Here is a 22,177-nt window from a genome sequence, read left to right as displayed (position 1 = left end):
TGTATCACTGGGCCAACATACAGAGACAAATAACCATTCACAATCACGTTTCCAATCAACACAACTTCAATCTGCATGTCTTTGGACTGTGGTACCTCGAGAAAATTAGAAACTCCACACAGAAAGTGCCAACCAGCGCACCAGCCTGTGTGTCACCCTGAAAATCCAAATCCATCAAACATTATTTGTTTCTATAACACTTTAAAATGAGCTGAATGGGACCTTGAGTTACAAAGGAGCATACAATGAGATAGTGCTTCTCCACTATGAGATCAAACATTACGACTTTCTCTTTCACAAAGCTCAACCATGTTTCAGATCCTTCCTCATTCCTACAAATGTCTGGCATTAACTGTCGGCCCGCCATCGACACCCAAATACCTTCCTGCCCTGCTCTCTCTTCCTGCAGCACAGAGAAAACAGCAGGTCTGTTTTCACAGCTCGGCTCTCCTGCAGTAGCTCCGGGCTGCCAAGTCACACAACAACTTCCTCCACCTCATCAGCCCAGTGTTGTTGAAGCAACGCTCATCCCTCACAAATGCTTCCAGCGTGTTATTCCTACAATTTAGAGCCATTTACTTTAGATTTGTGATCCCCAGCAGCTATAAACACCGGCGTTAAGACTGTAACATTATTCGATGCAACTGTCCCTTTATAAATAATGAGGGATGTTGTGAAAATCCACAGTAATTATGGGGGATATGTGCATCTGAGTCACTTTTACTTGAGATTTAGAGTTTAAATGTGGATAGAAACCCTAAATGAACTGCTTACACTCCATTTATACTGATCCCTGTTGCGTTGATGCAGTAAAACCATCAGTTATTAGCCTGTTTCATGATATCGACTTATTCTAAAAATAGCAGACATTGGGCTCAGAGTTTCCACTCTATTGAATTAATGGCAATTCAACAAAGTGGTTGGTTAGAAGGTTGTGGTGTTTCATTAAAGGAACTCCAGTAAAATGTTTAAAAAAAAAGGCAATTAAAGCAATAAACTGGGCTCAGGTTTCAAAGGCTGCAGCATGTGGCTGTCTGTGCACAGACAATATATCAGTCTGTATGGAATGTGCTATATGACAAACAGGATAAAGATGAGGCCAGTGATAAGCTCGGGGGCGTCAGGTCGAGAGTGGTCCCCCTCTATTCCTACGCGTTACCCGAGGAAAGAGTCTGGCAGAGACAAGGGGTGTGGTTAATGGCAGAGCTGCTGTTTTTACTGTGCAATTAGAGAATTTAAAGGGGATACGGCAGGAGAGGGACGACTGATGCTTTCTAACTGCTTCACAGTTGGGAGCTGATTGTTTTTAGCAGCGTATCCATGTTGTTGTTGTGGAAATACTCGAGGTAAAGCAGCTTTACTGTCTCCGAGCTATTTTGAGAACTGCAAAAACGTGAGCAAGAAATGAAACCCAGGGTCTCTCATATTGAAATATTGAGGATTATACAGACATTGATTGAGTGGACATGACATATAACGTGTTTCCTATTGTGAGGCCAATTTAACAACTGTAGGTCAGCTCTCCTGTTTTCAAATGTGAATCAGGCAGGGGTGGGGCTAGGGGGGCACTGGGCCCGGCTGGAATTCGATTGACTGCTGATTTGCCTGTGTCCTGTCAGTAGTCTTTAAAAAAAAGGCTAGTTGCTTTCTTTGCTTCCACGATAGATCATTGAATAAAGACCATGTGGTGCCACTCACATCACATCCAGAGCATCACTCTCACAGCCAAATATTTACCTGTAACTTTCTGTCTTCTCCTCTATATTCTCAGCTCTGGAAGCACAGAATTAACAAGTCACATTTATGTCAATATGCAATGGCGCCCATCAGGAGGCATCAAACCCAGTACACATGCAGTGCAAAACCAAGCTTTGCTCTTCTATAACCAAACTCTCGTTTACATGCAGCTTGCCAAGAGCTGCCCAAGAAAACTGATCACTATCTGCTTATGATGGGATTTATAACTTCCATTGTTCAATACTGCGGCAGACATCAAATTATTATATTAAAATATATATCCATTGCAAGCAGCTCTTTGAGGCTGATATGTGAAATCAAACAGTCTTTTGACCTGATGATAGTAAGTGATGAAAGGTCAGGGGATCATTTTTTGTACAGTTCATTCACTGGGGTCCATAAAGGTCCTTGGTAATCCCTTAGTTTTCAAGACATTTCAAGATTGGTGACGTACTTGTTGAGATATTTCACTGATATTTAAAAAATTTGAGCTCCTGGTTGTGCTGAAGAGAAAATCAGGATATTAGAGTTCATCCTGAGGGGAACAGGAATAGTTACCTCCGCCGAGGAGATTATGTTTTCATCTGCCTTGGTTTGGTTGTTAATTGGCAGGATTGCTCAAAAACTACTGAACGGGTTTTCCAAGATGGGGTATGGGTCAGGGAAGAAGAGAAGAAAAAATCAAAATGCAGATCGCAAGGTGCAAGGTGGTCTGAAGCAAAAAAAAGAAGAGCTTGCACACTTATGCCAATCCATGCCACAGAAAATGTAATTAAACAATATGTGATGTTCCTCGAAGGACCTGACGAAGATCCCACTCTGAATGGATTGGTCAGAGAAGAAAATATAACAAGATCAGGGGGCGGAACTGTGATGCTGGTGGGCCTTGGTGGAGGTATGTGCTCTATTGAATACCATTCTAGTTGATACTAACTCTGTGGTAAAAATAGAGACTATGATACTCATGGTGATACTACAGGAAAAGTCTGGGGGTCACCAAAGTCAGATGTATTAATTCTCTGGGAACAATGAATATAAGTAAAAAAAGTTCTGTCAATCCATACAATAAAAATACTTAAATCTGGACCAAAGTGGTGGCCGGAGCGACCAAGCATGACAAAAGGCTTAATAAAGACAATATAATTAAACAAAGATCTGAACTAACCAAGTTATATAATGTATTACAATTATGTTTACATAGTCTGCTGTTATTTATGATGTGAAATGTATCATTTAAGTATCCTGGTAACCTCTGAGATGAAGATGCTAACCGTGCAATCTCATACTTCCTGGTTTGATTCTTTATGTTCCATCTGCTCCCTCAACCTTTTCTACAAATGTCTTGTCAGCTCTCTACTCAATTCTTTCCAATAAGTGTAAAGAAACAAGGGGAAGTCCCCATGCACAAGAGCCATGTTCACTGCAGACATCTCAAGACGCTGAATATTAAGCCTTTCCATACCCAACTCTCCTCTAATAACAGTGACATCCTACCTGATTTCCATTGAGCTCACAGAAAAAGACATCACAAACAATCGCTCTGTCCTGTGCTGCTCATGCAGTCCGAGGTCACAGAAACAATAGGAGCCATCCAGCAAAAAGCCACGCAGATCTGTTTACAGCCACAGACAGACAGCAGCTGGCAGACTCGCCCTGGCACACACGATGCCACACTGACACCAGCATAAAGGCAGGGGAATGCTTTTGTTCTAAAAGGCCTGGGATTCCCCTGTTAACCCTTTCACAAAACGGAGACACAATGCTATCATTTCAACCAGACCAAGGCCGCCCAGCCCGTGTCTCTCTCCCACCAGACTAGACTGCCTCAGGGCCACAGACACCAGGGAACATGACAGGTACTCACAGCTTTGGTTTGGGCTTGGTGGGCAGTGGAGGAGCATCCTTCGCGGGGGATGGAGACAGCTTGTCTGAGGTCGGAGGTGATTCTGGTGTCACCTGAGCTACGAATGGGACATCTGCCATAGGGTCAGACTGTGGTTGAGGTGGAGGTGGTGGCGGAGGTGGCGGTGGTGGTGTGGTCTCTTTAGGTGGGCTGGGAGGTGGCGGAAGATTCTGGGGTTGGCCATTCTGTGTAAACTCTTTCCCCTTGTCATTAACCTCCACCTCTGAGCCCACTTGTACTGGAGGAGGCGCTGACATACTGGGCCAGATCTCCAGCTCCTTGACATGGAAAGCCTCGGACCTGGGATGAGTCAGCGTCTTGGGTGGCAGCTCCAGGAGGCTGATCTCTGTGGGTGGGGGAGGCGGGGGGAAGGCTGCTGTATCCTCAAACCCTGAGCTATCACCAGGCATGCCATTACTGGATGAGTCCTCGGCTACAGAGGGAAACAAACAAAAGGAAAGTGGAACTTTAATGTGACGTTTTCCTTCTGGCCACCACGTAGCTCAGTAAATGGAGATTACACACACACATACACATACACTGACACACACATGACTGTATCACAGCTCATCTGATATAAAGCAACAGCTGGATCCAGTCAGACTGATGCAATTCCTGTTTATTTGGCCTGTTCCTGTACTGTACATACACAGTTCTGTGTGTGAGAATACACACAGAGATCAACTCCCATCTTTCCCGTAAAGACTTCACAATAACAGATGAAGGAGGATCTTCTTGTTGAGACCTAACATATGAGTTTTACCTCTGACCCTAAACCACAGGACCTCAGGGGAGGTCCACAGGGGAACTACAGGACCATCAGAGGTCAGAGAAAGGACCAAACCCTGAATCATTAGTCAGATTAATTTCTTTCTGGAAAAAACAATGTTTTGCAACTTTTGCATTTAATTTAGATTATTGTAACAATAATTTAAACATCCACTTGAATTTGAGGCATAGAAAATAATATACTGTGATCAGTTCTGCTGATGGCGGAGATTGAACTTTGGGATTTGATGATACCGTATAAAGGGCACTGTTAATGTGTTAAATAACCCTTCGCGGCTGTATATACAATTTGGAAGATTCCAAATCTTTTCTGAAGCCTAACTTGAATGAAAGCAAATTTAAAAACAACATATCAATTCTTTTTGAATCATTTGTATGGTTTTTTTTCAGTTATTTAACAAATCTGTTTACAGGAAAAACAGAAACTGGATCTTAAGGAACTCCCATGTTGGCTACACACCTGCAGTGACATTGAGTTCGGCTGTGCTGTTGATAGATCCATAGGGGTTGGATGCAGTGCAGCAGAACAGACCTCCATCCTCTGGAAAGGCCTCAGCTATCACCAGGGTGCAGATCTCCTCTGAAAAAACAACGACGACCATAAGATTTAATGATCCTAAAGATTTGTGGTATTTTCCTACATAGACAATAGAGCAGGCCAAGATTACAGCTGGAAAGGAAGAGCTGTGGATTGACATGTTGACACTAGATGACAGACATTTCATGTGGATGGTGAGTCTGACGCAGAGAGATGAAAGACGAGCATGGATGTAACCTGCCATGAAGAGCAAAGAGACACACAGACAGAAAACAGACACACATACACAACCAGACACACAGACAACAGACAGACACAAAAACCCTGAAGCACAAATGTTCAAAGATGTCTGAGTGACTCACAACCTTAAAGTAACACCTGACATGAACCCTGACTCACACAGGTGGCTGATGTGTGTGTCATTATTGATCTGTGTGTGTGGTTTTTTTTTTTCCAGTCTGTGTGCGGTAGGGCTTCACAGACTTTCTCAGGTACTCCCTCTGACTGTAGCACCTGGAGACACAGACTCACTAAATTGTGATTTGCGGTTGTCAAGTGAAAGCCCGTTGCTGATAATGAAATCATCAAACTCAAATTGCGTCTCGAGTCAAAATAATCCATCACTAGTTTAAAACACTGGTGTTCAGAACATGAATGTTGTAATTATGATAGACTGTAGAGGAGTTGAGGACTGTACCTGGCTCAGCTGCAGATCGAGGCTCTGATTCAGAGTATATCATAGGCAGAAGGGAAGAGAAGAACAGAAAGGTTTTGGTTTTACCATTAACATTCAGCTCCAATGTGTTTCATGATCATTGAGAAGAATGTCTCACTTTTCTGAAGAATACGAAAATCGGGGGAGTCTATGATCTCCTCTCCCTGGCGGTACCACTGGACCCGCAGAGGAGGGCCACCTCGGACCCTGCACTCCAGAACCACCACCTGGCCCTCAGACGCCTGGGCATCCTGCAAGAGCTACAAAGAGGAAGCATTTGTAAGACAGAGAGGAGGATCTACTTCAGAAGAGACAGATGGAAATAGACAGTAGATGCAGAGAGAAGGAGGGAGGGCCAACTAAAAGTTCAGAGGACACATACTTTTCTAAAATGTCACCACAAATTTCCATAGGTCTGGTAACCATCTTCCAGCTTCCTGTCCGCTCAAGGAACTTGAAGATAAAATAAAATGACCATCCATTTGTTCACCTTTGGATTTTTCTCATGTCTCTTCTGGGAAATAACAGACTCACTGGTTGGTTTTCTCTAGGTTGACATGATCCTTTAAAATACAATACAATATGTTGTTAAAATAAGAACTTGACGTCCTCTGTCCTTTTATTGGATCTGTCTGGTTTTGAGCCTCACGCGATCCCAAAAAATAGTCAAAAATCAGATTATGATTAATGTCCATTTGTTTTTTATTTTAGCCTAAAATAAGCATCTGTTTTAGTCCAAAGAGCTGTCACCTCTAACACTGACAAGTTAAAAGAAGAAAAAAAAATCCTCAAGTTTACTTTGTCAAAATATTCTATTTCAAGATTAACTAATTTCTGAAATATTTGGAAAACGATGAAAAGAAAGTACAAATTCTATTTTGACAAACTATTTTATCAACACTGCCAGATTAATATCTGAATATTGGAAGTTTATGAAAGTGGATCTCTCCTGAACAAAACTGTTACAAGATCCCCTCCTGATTCTGTGAAAGATTGTGTTTCATGATTTAGTAATTTCTTATTTCAAACTTTTTATTTAGTCTTAGGTTTTTACAGAGCAGAACATTACAAAGGACCTAGAAAATAAAATAATAATAATGACAATCATCATCATTATCATTACAGAGAAAATTGTAGGAGGGCAGAGTCAGATATAGAGAAACATAACACTGAGATTCCCTGTGTTACTGTAAATAATACAATTTAAGATAGCTTAAAATAGCAGGTAGCTTTCAGCGTGAGGAGGAAGGAAACTATTCTGTTATGTGTTGTCAACACAGCTAACATTAGCCTCTGCTATGCTGTTCATTTTCACTTGTACTCTTATCTGCTTTAGTTATTCATCTATAAAATGTGTGAAAGTGGAGCATTTAGCCAATAAGACTCTTAACGTCAACATAAGAGACCGTTGCTCTTACAGATGACAGTTGAACTCCTGTGTACAATCACTCATGTGACAGCTTAAACAGTTGCAGAACTAAAAAAAAACATCCTCATGAGGGTCGGTGTCAACACGTTGTTGTCTCTTCCTCCAGCTAACAGGCCCACAGTGACATACACCACTACATCCATCAACAGGAGGCACTCAGTGGAAATGAATGTGCGTGTGAACCCGAGCTTCTCTCTCTCTCTCTGTGACTGTGTGCGTTTGACAAGTGGTAAGATTTAAATCATGGGTTTGAAAACATACGTGTGTATGTATATATGTGTGTTTGTGTTACATGGGCGACGGGGCTGACTTTACTGGAGGCGAACATTCTCTCTCACTGAGATGATTAAAGCCTAAGACAGCTTTTAAAGGAGGCGGGTGCAAGGTGGGGAGTGGTGAGGAAAAGCAAATGTCTTTTTGTAATGAGGTGGAAAATGATTTAAGGCCTGAACGAGAGGGAACGAGACCTGACCCCCGTGTTTTTGGCAGGACTGTTTGAAGCCCTGCCTCGGCCCGTCTCAGGCCTGCCATCACAAGACCCAGGGGCGTCGGGACCTGGGGGGATTTGAAGAGTCTGAGTTGGGAGAGGAAGATCTGGAGCTGGAGGAGCAGCAGCTCTCATCAAAGCTTTTATCTTATTTGACCCCCACAGCACTGCCTACTGTGTGGTATGGCATGTGTACCAAGTTCTGTGTATGTATGTATCTGGGGCTGTTTCACACAGCTGGTCTCTTGGTTCCAGCCAAAGGAAATCAAATGTTTTAAACAGCGGTATCCCTTTAACTTTATGCAACAATTTGAGGAAGGCCCGTTCTGCTTCACCTAACTTGGAAAACTCAGCCCTCAGTCCTTTGGGATGAACTGATATGCAGACTGAAAGCCAGGTCTTATCACCCATCATCAGCAAATGAATTCAGCCAGGATCCAATCTCTTGTGGAAAAACTTAACTGTTGCTGTTAGAGCAGCAAGCAACATGTTTTTATACGACTCTCCAACAATCGTGCAGTATTTAGATTTTATTTACCTACACACACTTACCTTGGTGAATACAGGGGGGCCTGACCCCTCAGTGCCATGCAGTGATGACAGCGGGCTCTGCATCTAGAAGGGAACATACACAGGAGGAGACGGCTCAGAAAGGTGAAGGCTCCTGACATAGAGGAGAATTCTGCAAATTTTTCCCTTCACACCTGTCTGTTTGATGGTTGGTTTGTATGTTTGCTGCAAGATAGCATGAAAATGATTGAATGTACAGAAACAGGCAGGTTTAGGGGACTGATATTTATGAGTGTGTTCAATTTGGTGCATATCAAAATATAGATCTATTGAATTTAAATGTGGTTTCATGAGGGGAATGTTGGGCCTCGGTGACGGTACACACTCCACTGAGTCCCTCTGTGGTTGACCATGTGTATGAACCAGTGTAGCTGTGGTGTACTGTGTGCTGTAGGTGGTTTACCCGCTGCGGGGGCTGAGACAGGGACTGGACCAGGGTGGAGCGGCGAGAAAGGATCTCATTGGTTTTGGGTGATGATGAGTGTATTGTCAGGGACATTGAAGTAGTCTTCTTCTGCACCCTAAAACAAGCAAAACATACATTAGCACACACATTTTAGAAGTCCGTATGCTTTTGGTGAAAATGTGATATGTGACTCAAAGAAGATTGTCTCCCCAGCAATTAAGATGTGATCTTGGCTTCTGTTTATAAACAGAAAAACATCAGCAAGTAGTTCTTTTGGAGGCCGATGTAACAGATAATAATCGAAAACATTTAGAGAACTAGAAGGCACTCAGACCCAGGACTGTTAGAGGAAGTGCGCCATCCAAAAAATGCGTTATTTTAATAGACTACAAAACTATTGTTTCAGCTCTAAAGTGAGCTAAAGAAAGCTCACAAATCTGAGCAGAAACATCAGGGTTCTATCTCTTGGGAGTTAGAACCACGATAACAGGAAAGAGTGGACGTGGTCAAGGGATAAAAAGTTTAACATTTAGAAAAAGATAAGTTAAGGGGACAAACCTGACATGGTGATTTTCTTTCTCGTACCATATTAAACCTCTGCACCTCTCATTATTTAGATTGTGAATGAGGCCAGGGTTATGGCTCTGTAGGGACATTTTAAGGGCTGAGTTAAACAGGAGCCGGCAGCAGACTTGATTAGCTGCTGCAGGGCTCAGTTAACCTGTTCAAGGAGTTCAAGGAGTTCAAGGGTTCATTGGGTCATGGGGTCACAGGAGGCCATGCAAAAACACGTACTGAGACATGGTTCCTGATCTGGATTTTGAAGCTCCTCCTTCTCCTTCTGAGTCTGATGACGAAGCTCCTACAGTGGGACATGGATAGGAGCAATAATTGTTATTCATATATGAAATAGGCTATTTAACATCAATTGCAAAAATACTAACAATGAACGAAATTCAAGGACAAGTTCTCCTGTATTATTACTGTCGTAAATGAGTTCCACAATTATGACTATAAGCTGTGTCTCAATTCAAGGGTCGAATCTTTCAGTGGCTGCCGAGAAATCTGTCCCATCATTCCAGAGAAACGAAGGCTTACATAAAGACACACAAATCCCAGGACTCGTGCTAATTTTTTTCAAAAAAGAATGGTGCTGGAAAGTTAGATGTCGGATGCTTGAGAATCACACTTCAATTAAACCGAACAGATAACTGTACACATGTTAAAAAAAACAAGGGGCATTCCTGTCGTGACCAATTGCTGCTCTGTTGCTGGGCTACAGCAACAAGGGTGGGGGGGACAAGCTGATTACAAATAATCCTTTGTAGACTATTTTGGTTCGGTTTTGCGATCTGCGCAGCCCATGAAGGAGGCGACCCCCTGAGTTGGGACACAGCTAATGTGTTTGAGTCTCAAGAAGTGACGTTTTACAGCAATTCAATATCAACCACTAACACTGAAAGGTCGGTTGTGTGAGAAGAAGAGCAAGACTTGTGTTGTGCTAAAAAGCAGTATTCCCTTTTTGCTCTCAAGCATCACAGCAGACTGGCTATCTCAGGCCCTTATACAAAACTGAAATGTAGTTGTCACTGGAGGCTTCTCAGAGTGCCTCTGGATGTGAAAATTACACAATAACATTCCTGACCTTCAATGTAAACTTCTGCAGATGTGTTGTCTGCTCCAAGACTGTTGGAGGCCACACAGGTGTAACGTCCCGTATCGTCCTCGAAGGCTTCAGTGATCACCAGCGTGAGCAGGTCACCATCCCTCCAGATCTGTATGTCAGGAGAGTTGTGCAGCTCTCGGCCTTCACAGAACCACCTGGCAGAAGAGGCGGAACTTTAACATGCTGTGCCAGTCGGAACAACTGTTTTGCATTACTGAGCAGAGCCTTGGAGTAATCGCCTGAAAATTCAAACCACAGTTGGATGAATACAGCAGGATTTAAAGAGTGTGACGGACATTGACACCACAATTATCCTTACTTTCTCTTTAAAGAAATGCTCCATGCTATCACATTCTTAAACTGTGCCAAGTGATAAATTCAAAAAAGAAGACAAACAGACTTCAGATTTTTAAAAAAAAGGTATGATAGGACTTGGAGGCTTTCGCACTGTGGTTTACATGATAATGTGCTGATTTGTACAATATTCATCCTTTTGAGACACTAAATATGTGACGTTTTTTAGATTACAACGTAACAAATTGTTTATATAGTTGGCCAAAATTTGACCCTTGCCTGTATATAGAGTGTAGATTTTTCCTTGACCGTAACTGAACACTTTTGAGTATAAATTGATGTGTTAAAGTTCTGGTAACTTGTAGTAATAGTCAGTCTAGACAGTACCCCAAAGAAAATCATGTTTTATTATATATAAGTAAATTTGGTCATTACACCAAGTTAATTGTTAAGATCAGCGTATGCAGCGACACTGGCAGGCACAACCATTGAATAGGTCTTTCAAAAAAGGAAAGCGTGTAGACAATATGGTTCGTTGAGGGACCAAGGGATTTAGAGCTTTATAAAGAAATGGGTCTTGTCGCTTCACCTCTTGCCAAAAGAAATAAAAATTCCAGTAAAGAATTTTTGACATTGTAGACCACAAGCCATAGCAATCATGAATCATGAAATGAATTTACCTTTTCAATAAAATCTTATTTGAAGCAAGGGCCATCACTCTTTCTGACAAATAATTGAACTTAAATGTACCTTTGGCAAATATGATGGAAGTCTGCCAGTGGAACTCACATCAGTCACTAGTCATTCACAGACTCACACACACACACCCTCTGGGCATGTCTGAGTTTCCCATATCTGCCAAAAATCCGCCCGCCTTAGGCCCTGACGAGACGCCGGGTTACGGGAAGCAGATACACCCTTTCCCTCCTTCCAGTCAAAGCGCTGTTAACAAAGTCAGCAGACCTGCTCCCTGGGGTCTGCTAACTTCATTCCCTTGATCTGAGACCCAGGAGGAATGAGAGTCTACGACACAACCAGCTTCCTCTGTCTCATCTATCTTCACAGAGTTATGATTAAAGGAGACCCCCCCCCCCCACCCCAAGTACCATGTTACCACATCAAATACAGGATCACCGAACAGGGCTCATATCACACACAAATTTGTTGATTGTCAGGACTCTTGCTGAGGGATAAGGACAAAGGATGTTGCACCTTTTTAATCAATAATATTAATTTGTGAATATTGGGTATACAAATTAGATTTGATTCATCAGTTGATTGATTGATTGCTTTACGGAATCTGTTGCTTTTGTTGGCACAGATAAAATATTTTTTAAGTGCATACATGTATATGATGTATCAAGACACCCACACTCGCCTGACACACTATACTCTGTTCAGCCTATCAGCACCTTTTTAAAAGAAAGGGCATACATGTCTAGTTCACCTCTCGACCTCTGACACTGACAGGAGGAGGGGCAGGAATTCCCGAAATGCCGGAAGAACAGCTGTTCCGTCCGAAGAGAGCGCTGACGCGAGAACAGGAGTTCCCCACACCCTGCTCCATGGCCATTTCTTGATTTTATGCACTCTGGCGTCAAACAGCAGGCTGACTCTTGTTCCAGAGAGCAATCTATCAGCCAAAAATATTCAGACAGCACCTCATAGTCGAGGATTTACACCTGACGGAGCGGGGGTGTGAGATCACAGAGCGAGACAGAGAAAGTGAATGAATGAATGAAGGGTGAAGGAGCTGGAGGTGAATGCGCATGAGTCAGGCCGGGTCAGACAAGAAATACTATACACTTACGCTGAGCGATTCCTAAGAAGCAGGGACAGGTGGTGCAACGCTGAGCCTTGTCGCTCTGCTTTCTCTACGTAACGTTGTTTTCATGCCAACCTCTTCCCGTCAAACAGCAGGATCCTCAACCTCTGTCTTATCGCTTGATGAAGTGAAACAAAGGAAACCTGGCTGGCTCTATCATGCAGCCAGATGCCGGTGTGTTAAATTACAGGAAACAGATCATAACCCAACACTAATGAAGAGCTGTCTGTGGCACGAGCAGGGAGACCTTATCTACTGGCGTGTTAGCCCTGGAGGAAATGGAGGGCAGGAGTCATCAGGCCGTGCTCCAGACACGCCGGCATCACACATATGATCCAGACAGAGGAAGGCTGGGACAATGCAGCAATCCTGGGTGACTTCACTTAGCCATACAAAACCGGGCCAAATTCTTTGGTACAAAACTGACAGTGTAAAACCTTGATTGTTTGAGCAAACCAATATGTCTGTGTGGTTTTGGAATCCATTTTTCCAGATTATAAACAGGCAGAGGAAAAAAGGGAAAACAACTCATCGGGGTGACTGCCATGTCTGCTGCGGATTTGATTGGGAAACTCAGGTTTCTTGCGCTGGTTAGACTTCAGAACTCTCTTTTTGAGTCACTCACTGAATTAATCAAAACAAGTCTCTGTGGACTGGGCAGCCATATGCTCCAAGTTTGATGTGGGCTGCACGATACAAATCTCCTTCAATACAGGAGAATCATTTGGACATTTTTTTAGCGCTGTAAAATAAAACACATACCGGAACGGGCTTAGTGTAACACATGACATCATTAGACTAATGACTTAGGTTTTTGTGATGGGGATGTTGTGGCTGTTAGAGGTTCTGTGTGTTGTGTGTGTTGTGTGTGTGTGTGTGTGTGTGTGTGTGTGTAACTATTGTGAACAGAGGCCAGCAAACAGCAGGGATGTGTGTTTTCCACAGGGTGGCCTTAACTCAAGAATAGAATTTTTATGCAGCAAATTATCGGAGCCCCTGAAGGGTCACAGCGAGAATCAATAACTTTTGCATTACCTCCCTATACTTTTATTCCTCCTGAGCCATATTATGTCGACTTTATTCTCCCACCTCACCTCCGCAGTATTGATCACCTTAATGCTTTTTTTAATAGTACATATACATATAGTAGACATGGTTGTATAGGGAAATTTGTAAAGTAAATTCAAAACACTTTTTTAGATTAGGAGGTCTCTCCAGAAGAACGCAGGGTGCTGTTGGATTCATTCGGAACCAGTTACTGTACTCAGGACAACTTCAGATAAACAGATGACTGCACACTTGTGCACTTATAATACCATGATGATGTTGCATGATGGGAAGGGGAAATTATTGTAAGGTTACACAAACGTTTGTGAGGTAACGCAAAGCATATTGCAAGGGAAGAAAAATTAATCCTCAACAAGATTCTCGCCATTATCCTTCAGGGTCTCTGTATTTATCAGTGGTCTGACAATTTTTTTTATGCTTTATTAAATGTCCTCAGTAGTTTTCCATTGTGGTTATGGCATAAAGTGTCTCCTCACTAGATTTAAAACACAGACCATTTGCTCAGTCGGAGTAAGGGAATGGAAACGTGAATTTGTTTCGGTACAATTTGACAAAACACAGAGTTAAGGCCCAAGACTCATCAGCTTGTGCTCCTCTGAGGGTTGGAAGAGCATAAACTAAGAAGCGTAAACAAGCAAAACAATAAAAAATAACTCTTATTAATTAGCCTTAATGATCAACCATTATGCATAATTACTGAGTAAACTCATTTCGAGACAGACGGTAATGTTTATTTAATCTCCTCTCTATTTCTTTGGAATGTGCTGAACGTGGTGCTGGGGATAAACAGCATGGAGTGCTTTCTCTGGGGGGTGGGCCGGTTTGACTTTGTTGAGTCACATACAGTCCAGGAGGCACAGGAGGAATTCAACCATCAGCAGGCCCGTTCAGAGGGGAAGCAGAGAGGGAACTGAGTGAAGGTAGAAGTTTCTTGGCACCACCCATTTCCTCTTTACACAATACCATCATAAAACACAACTATTCGGAACATGTACACAAAACGGCATAAGATAAATAGAGTATTACCTCACCTATTCGTTAATCTCCTACCCTACGGGATCCAGCCAGGATGATGACAAAACCACTATCGCCATCCACCGGCCTGTCAGCAGCTCTCTAGCATGTAAGAAAGCAATTAAACACATCTCACTTAAGGCAATTGAGGCCAGATGACGCCTTAAACATCAACGGGAGGATGATCTCAGTTTGATGTTACTCACTATGCTAATCTTTTCTCATTCTGAAGAAGAGAGCATACCACAGGCAGGGCCAAACCCCAGCCTGTTGCCCTGGCCTCAGTAGTGCACGCTAAGGGCCACACTCTCCTCATCTGACCCTGTTGTTATTTGCTGCTGTTGATGGAAAATCTTATGAAGCAAGGCTCAATTTCACCACAAACCCAAACGAGTGGAGGCCTGAGCGCAGAGGGAAGAGAGAAAGTAAGAAGGAGTGTTCCATCACAAAAAATGACCTTGACAGGATGTAGGGGTGAAAAGCCTTGTAAAAAACAGCCACAAATCAAACAGCAATCACTAGGAGATATACGACATGGGAAGACAAGATGTATATTTCCACAGACATGTTTTTGTTTGATTTAACTTCCAGGTTTGGTCTCGGGGTTAAGTTTCGAGCTGATGGACCACAGGAGTCAACCGAAGTGCAACTGGACAAGAAGGGCGGCATCAAGCCACTGAAGGCAGTCTTCATCCCTAATTACAAACTACAATAGAAGTCAACTGAAACAACCCAAATTTTATAGCAGGCAATGTTGGTTTCATTATCCCCAACAGAAAAATCTCATAACTCATCCGAACACAAGATGGAAAGCAGATTGGGTTTCCTCCTTCCCAGGGATGCAGACTGGAATCCAGCAGTGAATGCAGCCCTGGAAGTCTCAGTGTAATGTCTGGAAGTATATTCTAACTAAAAATACTTATGCCCACCACATCCCTCCTTATAACTGTAATTTGACCAGACATAATGCATCATTTACCTGCACTTCACACAGAGAACAGTGAATTTTATGTGATAGCATTGAAGCTGTATCTGATCAATATTTTAGCCATGCTAGCACCACCAACAACCCCATCAGCCCTTTTTGTCTGTTGCTAAATCCAAAAAGTTACCATGCCAGCATGAAACAAGATGAATGTTAGCATCAAAAGTGATTAAGAGCATGTTAGTATTGTCACTGTGAAGATGTTAGCATGCGCAAGTTAGCATTTACATTCACACCTAGCAGCGGTCATAGACGGTATAGACAGACACAGGACACATGTCTGCTTTCTCCCACGATCCAGAAATAAAGCCTCGGAAAAATAACAACTAAAATCTCATAGACCATATTTGAGAAATACTTTTTTGATGTGTTCTTTGACTTTTTTGGTTGGTCCATGTCCCAACCACTAACATGGATGAGGCCGCCAACAGGAGGCGGTTGAGAGGATTTGGCTTCACTTTTGGGAATCAACATCCATCTCTATATACGGTCTATGACAGCATCGGAGACCCTCACTTGGTTCCTATGTTAAATAAACAAATGCTCAAAGTTGTTTAGATTACGAGTGATTGACAGAAGTTGCAGTTGCAGCTGCCCTCAGCTCTACGGAGCATTTAAGCATCTCTCCGTTTTAAAGCCCATATTTCTTAGCGGTGAATTGAATTTGCTCTAACGATTTTACTGTACCATAACTGCCTGCACCAAATAGCCGCAAAAATTTGCAACTAGCTGGTCACCATTTGGGCTCATATATACAAGACGCGGTTCTGACAAGTGAGTGAAGACCAAAACAGAGAAGAGGAAAATGATAAAAGTACACTGGACCCATATACCACAACACAAACAAATTAATGCTAATGTGGTGAATATATAAATTTACACATGCGTTTGCTAACTTGTCGGCCATATTAACTGTACAAGGCCATGATATATCAATGATTTATGTGACTGTGGAGTTCTTCCCCCACCATTAATATGATTAGTGAGGCTTCAGTCTATTCAGCCTAATAGTTTGTCAGATTGTAGTTTAATCATTTTAATCATCATTTTATACTGATACAGTTAAAATCTTGGGAAATTACTATTTTGAGCAAAATATTTTTTTGTTCCAACTTACTTAATCACTATAAGCTAGTGATCTAAATAAAGCTAGAGTAGATGTTCAAATCTACTTAATTGTAGTCCATTTGTTTGAGTGTTGTCATCTGGACTTAAAAGGAAATAGCAGCATCCACGATTTGAGAGTGACGTTAGTGTAAGTGTTGTGCTATGTGCCTGAAGTGCATGCAAACATAAATATCTTGATTAAGATGAAACAGGAGTATTTATCTTAATACAGCAGCAGAAGTTGTCTGATGATGGAGCTTTGTTAATCACAGTTCAGGATCATGGGTCAGAGGTCACCGGAATATTCTGGACAGCAGACAGCTGCAGATGACAGTCTGAGCTCTGACCGGAAGCAATGATGGATATTTTTCTCTCAGGAATGTTAAACAAGGGAGAGGGTCAGCTGGATTGGCAAAGTCTCCCTCATGTTGTCCACAGACATTATAAAATGATTCATGACAGGAGAGAAGATCGCAGTTTACACTCAGTGGTTTACATCATGGTTATTCACATAAAATGTGAAATTCAAACAGTTGCGAGTAATACATTATTAGTAACTGTATAAGATAATATAATGTAAATACTAATACTTCACAAATTGTAGAAGTGAATGAATGTATGTGTGTGTGTGTTTGAGTGTGTGAGTGTGTGTTTGTGTGTGAGAGAGAGAGAAAGAGAGAGAGAGAGAGAGAGAGATCGAGAGTCAACCAAAATAGTGACAGACATGTGCAGCAGCTGAGCTACAAATTCACAAACCTCGGCACTCAAGGGGTTACATCGCCCCCCACCCCCACCCCCACGTACACATACAGACACACACACACATTCAACGAAACTTTATTTCACTTAATTTAACTTAATTTAACTTAACAGTTACTTTTCCGTTACGTGAGACAAGAGCTGTATTGTAAAAAGGTTTTTCTTTGTTCACAAAGAATGTAAACTGTTCTTGGTTCATTCAAACAAATGACACACAATCCACTAGCTGTCGTTTCAGAAACCAACATTAACTTTTTACACAGCAAAAATTTAAAGTTAGCAATGTTCTCAAATAAGACCTAAATCCTATGTGAGCTTCAATGAAATGCAAACCACATGACTGTACTCTCATCGGATGATCCCCCTCCTGACAATAATGTGTGGCTATAGACTGTGAAGATCAAATAAGAGATTTAATTATTTTGACTCTCATCTGAGTAAACCAGTTAAAAACATCACTAACAAAGATATGTTGAGTGTTCAATCCATAACTTACCCGGCTGTCGTGCTGCTGCCACTTAGTTAAACCAATGCCACTAATGAGTTCCTTGATCTTCACAGAGCTTCTCCTCCTGACAGTATGACACATACTGAGCCACTGACACTCTAACACAGCACTCTGACTCACATAGTCAGACACACACACACACACACACACACACACACACACACACACACACACACACACACACACACACACACACACACACACACAATGCTTAGACTGAGCCAAGGGTAGAGAGGGAGGGAGCAGTCCAGAGCTGCCAGATTTCACACAAGACAGAAGTTTTGAACATAATTTTGAACTGAAAAACTGTTCCAGAGTGACCTACAGTGAATTCATCCATATTAGTCCAGTGTCTGCATGTTTTTGCCCCTTCCTTATAACCAGGAAAAATCCCACGCATACCACCCTCAAAGCCTGACGCAGGTAAACATCTTCTAAATTATAGATTTTGTGGGCTACAAACATTTTAACAAGCATAATCATGGCCATGTGTTTTCATTCTGGAATCCGTCTCCCAAACAAAAAGCTAAACCTGCTTTTTTCTGCTCCTATACAACTGCGGGCCACAGTCTGCTGACCATCAAAAGCGCCACATCAAACCCTGGGCTCCGGCCAAGTGACCCCGTCCCCATGGAAACCGCTGAGGCTCTGATGGGTGACTGGGATATCATGGAGATAAAAGATGACAGTGCTGCAGGACTGTACTACAGGAAAAGAGAGGACACTGAATAAACTGGCCTTTACTTAATAAATCCCACGTGCCAGAAGCAGGTAGGCCAATGAAAACGCCCAGTTAGGCCCCAACAAAAATAGCTTACATAAGTCAGGAGCTAAATAGCACTGCTTTGAATTGGTAGCACCTGGCAAGTACAAGACAGATGGTCGTGGCTACTGTGTCTGGTCATGCTTCTCACATACACAAACACAATGTGACGATAAAACACTCCTGACTTCAGATCCACCATTGTCAGCAGAATATAAAACCCAGGTATTTGTGGTTTGTTGATGCTTGATGTGCAATTCACAGAAGAATGAAAGGGTGTGGTGAGATTAAGTCTTACTCCAGGCTTTCATACAGGAGGAGGTAGTGATATTTTAGTCTCTGTCACTGAAGATCCGGAGTTCCCATACCGCTGAGACGTGACAGGTGGGAATATTTGTGGTGCTTGTTACTAGGAAGGCCTGCTCTCTTTGTCTCTGTGTGTGTGTGAGACATAATAATCTATGATAAAAGGGAAAACACTCCGAACTAACATTTTCCCCAGTAGCACACACTGTTATTATGTTGTTCTTTTATTCTGATTCTTTTGGTGTGAAGGAGATCCATTCCATTTGTAGTGATAACAGCATGAAAAGCACAATAAAACAATAAAACAGGAGTTCATCTCAGACACACTGTTCTGTGTAGTACTGTAAAGGAATCCTCCTCAATTAGAATAAAGAAGTTTTCCATGAGAGCAACACACACACACACACACACACACACACACACACACAGACACACACATACACACACGCACGCAGGCACACACACGTGTATCCATTACTTCTGAGGACATTGCATTAACTCTCACCTTATCTAACCTTATAGTTACACCTTTCCTAACCCTAAACCTTACTCTAACCTTAACCTATAACTAAACCTACAAGTAACCTTAACATTAACATTAACCTAACCCTAAAACAACTCATTACATTTAATCCTTTACATAATGGGGACTTGATTTTGGCCACCATAAGGTGACTGTGTTAATAGATGTTCCCACAGCATGAGTAATACCTGGACCACACACACATCCTTTGCATTGAATACAATACATTGACCTACAAACTGTCAGGTTTGTTCTATGCATCCACATCATATTTAATTAAATACTTTTAGTTATTGACAATTTGTACCTACACATTTGGTGTCTGAATTAATATGAATTTTCTTTAAACTATAATCTTGACCCGATCCATTATTTGGTATTTTTATTCCACCTTGAGGGGAAGCTCAGGGTAAACCTTGGGAATCATTTAATTATAACTCATCCTAAATCTGTGTTTTTATTAAGTATGTCTTCATTTTTTAATGAACTAAACCTGGAATTTTACTGAAGAAGTATTTATCTTTACCTCTGTAACACTCATTTAGAGTTCTGAGTTTTTAAGCCAACCTTACCATGACCATTCATGTCTAACCCTAACCTTAACCTAACCACAATTCACAACTTACCACTGACCTTAACCAGGACCTCAGAAATGATGTTTCGCCTCATTAAGACCAGCCATTGGTCCCCATGAGGTCTACTGGACAAGGTCAGTGTTTATACTGGAACACCCTAGGAACTAATCACACCACAAACAGACAAACATTAATCCATGCGTACTAAATCACACAACAACAAGCACATAATGTTTCGCTGTTGGTCTTTCAGGGGTCAGTTCACATCCCAAAATTGTTGTCATGGCAACCACTGTTTTCGCTCCACGGAGACCAAAGGACACTAACAAAAACAGAGACGACGTCCTCTCATGATGTCATACTGCGAGGACGATAGATCCTTCGAAATGTCAAATAAAACGCTGCAAAAAACAACAAAAAGCAACAAGCAGAATCGCCCAGAATTAAACATATCAGTCTTATCAAATAAATGAGCGCACTTATTTAGAGAGCAACATGAAGCCTCAAGTGAAAGGAAGTGGACATCTCGCCAGAACCATCAGAGGTCTCATCGGCCAACTGCTGCTTTTTTTTACTGTTTGTAAAACCAGCTGAGGGTACAAGTGATGTAAATTCTGTCTGTGATATTAAAGGTAACTTACTTGCGTAGACCAAACTTTCTCCTCAAACAGCTTCAGTGGGTTTTCACAGTACACGGTCAGTGCTAACGTCAGATCCTGTGCAGCGAATTTCATCAATTTACAAATTTCCATGTTCTACCATAACCACTGAGTAATTACAGCTGGAGACAAACCACAGAACGGCCTGTGTCTGTTGTCGGTTTGTATCACAATTTTCTGGGAACAACAATTAGAAGGAGTTAATGCAATAGCTGAGCCCCACAGAGCGCAGATCTGTGGTCGTATGTAAGTCACCTACTGCACATTTATAGCTTTAAAAACAGTAATAATTATAATAATATGATTTACTTGTTTGCCTTTGTCCCGTAGCAGTTGATGTTTTGTTAATTTGGTGCAATTTCTGAGTGAAGAAAGTCGTTATACAGAGGAAGCAGCATACTTCTGATCATCTGCCCATAAGTAAATATAGCAGAAAAAAGAAAAAAGCACATGTTCCCCCTCTAACCAACCACCCACGACCTTACCACAAACATGCAAACACACAAACATACAAAAACATCTGTTGCCATGACAGCCACACCAGCCCTCCTGGAGCGTGGGTGGATGATGCTCCTCAACATCAACATGTTTTTTGTCGTGAGGCCAAACCTGGGCCAGTCAGAGTCAAATCCAGGAGGCAGGGCGAAGAGACCAACTCACTGACAAGATGCCGCTCAAACGTTTTAGTCTGGTCTCAAAGAGGGAATCAGTAACACCCTATAATTCTGCCGTGTTGGAGCCTGAAAAGACAAGATGTTACTGTAAAAACTCTGCCAACAAAAGTCTGCAGGAGATAAATGGCAACAGAGACAACAGGCCGGGCTGGCTGTCAGTGATCAAGCTCTATGACCTCTCCTCCTCACTTTGGATTTATGGACTTAGATCTGAGCTCTGATCAGACACACATGCACCAGCCATGGAGCATCTTTCTCTCTTCCTCCTCCTCCTCCTTCTCCTCCTTTCCTCATATGAAACTGAACCCAGACACCCTCCTATACAACTGTCTCCCCCCATGATACCACGAATCTCACCACTGAAATGAAAGGATGGAAAAGCATTGTATTCAGCTAATATGGAAAAGATGAACACAGATAGACCAAGGCACAAAGATGCAAATCGTGAGTTTCGATGTAAGACATTCCCGCAGCTGTTATCCTGTCACATGCACATGGGAAGGAAGACTCAGGCTTGTTTTTACGAGTCCCATTTGACCTCTCATCTGCTCGTTAAACAACGGCTCTGCGCAGCTTCGGATTTTTCTCACAACCAAGAGCACATCGTGTGTTCGCACATTGTACAGCATGAGGCACCAAGAGAGGAGTCTGCTGTTATTTCTATCCAGATGAAAAGAAGAGTCGACACACACACACACACACACACACACACACACGCACACACTCTAAATTTCACCACTTCAATATTTTTTAGATACATAATTGAATTGGGCTCCACTTCAAACGCAGCACTTTGGCAGCCGCACAGGAATACGACGTCCAGCAAAAATAACAGCCCAAAATATCTCATCAAACGGCAGATTACCGTAAGCTGAAT

At 42.2% G+C, this 22,177-nt stretch overlaps 1 protein-coding gene across 1 annotated transcript in view; it reads right to left on the bottom strand.

Moving 5' to 3' along the window:
* The window catches only part of palld (palladin, cytoskeletal associated protein), a 57,184-nt gene that overhangs the window by 23,811 nt on the left and 11,196 nt on the right, over positions 1–22,177 (bottom strand). Inside the window, exons 3-10 of the mRNA XM_061078370.1 lie at positions 10,220–10,395; positions 9,370–9,436; positions 8,572–8,689; positions 8,151–8,213; positions 5,801–5,942; positions 5,665–5,688; positions 4,890–5,009; positions 3,602–4,073 (exon numbers count right to left, since the gene is read on the bottom strand). Coding sequence (XP_060934353.1) covers positions 3,602–4,073; positions 4,890–5,009; positions 5,665–5,688; positions 5,801–5,942; positions 8,151–8,213; positions 8,572–8,689; positions 9,370–9,436; positions 10,220–10,395 — 1,182 coding nt within the window. The remainder of the gene's footprint in view (positions 1–3,601; positions 4,074–4,889; positions 5,010–5,664; positions 5,689–5,800; positions 5,943–8,150; positions 8,214–8,571; positions 8,690–9,369; positions 9,437–10,219; positions 10,396–22,177) is intronic.

This window comes from Limanda limanda, chromosome 9 (assembly GCF_963576545.1).
Source record: "Limanda limanda chromosome 9, fLimLim1.1, whole genome shotgun sequence".
In the NCBI taxonomy this organism is placed as follows: Eukaryota; Metazoa; Chordata; class Actinopteri; order Pleuronectiformes; family Pleuronectidae; genus Limanda; species Limanda limanda.
The sequence above is the reverse complement of the archived record's forward strand: the minus strand, read 5'-3'. Positions and strand labels throughout refer to the sequence as shown.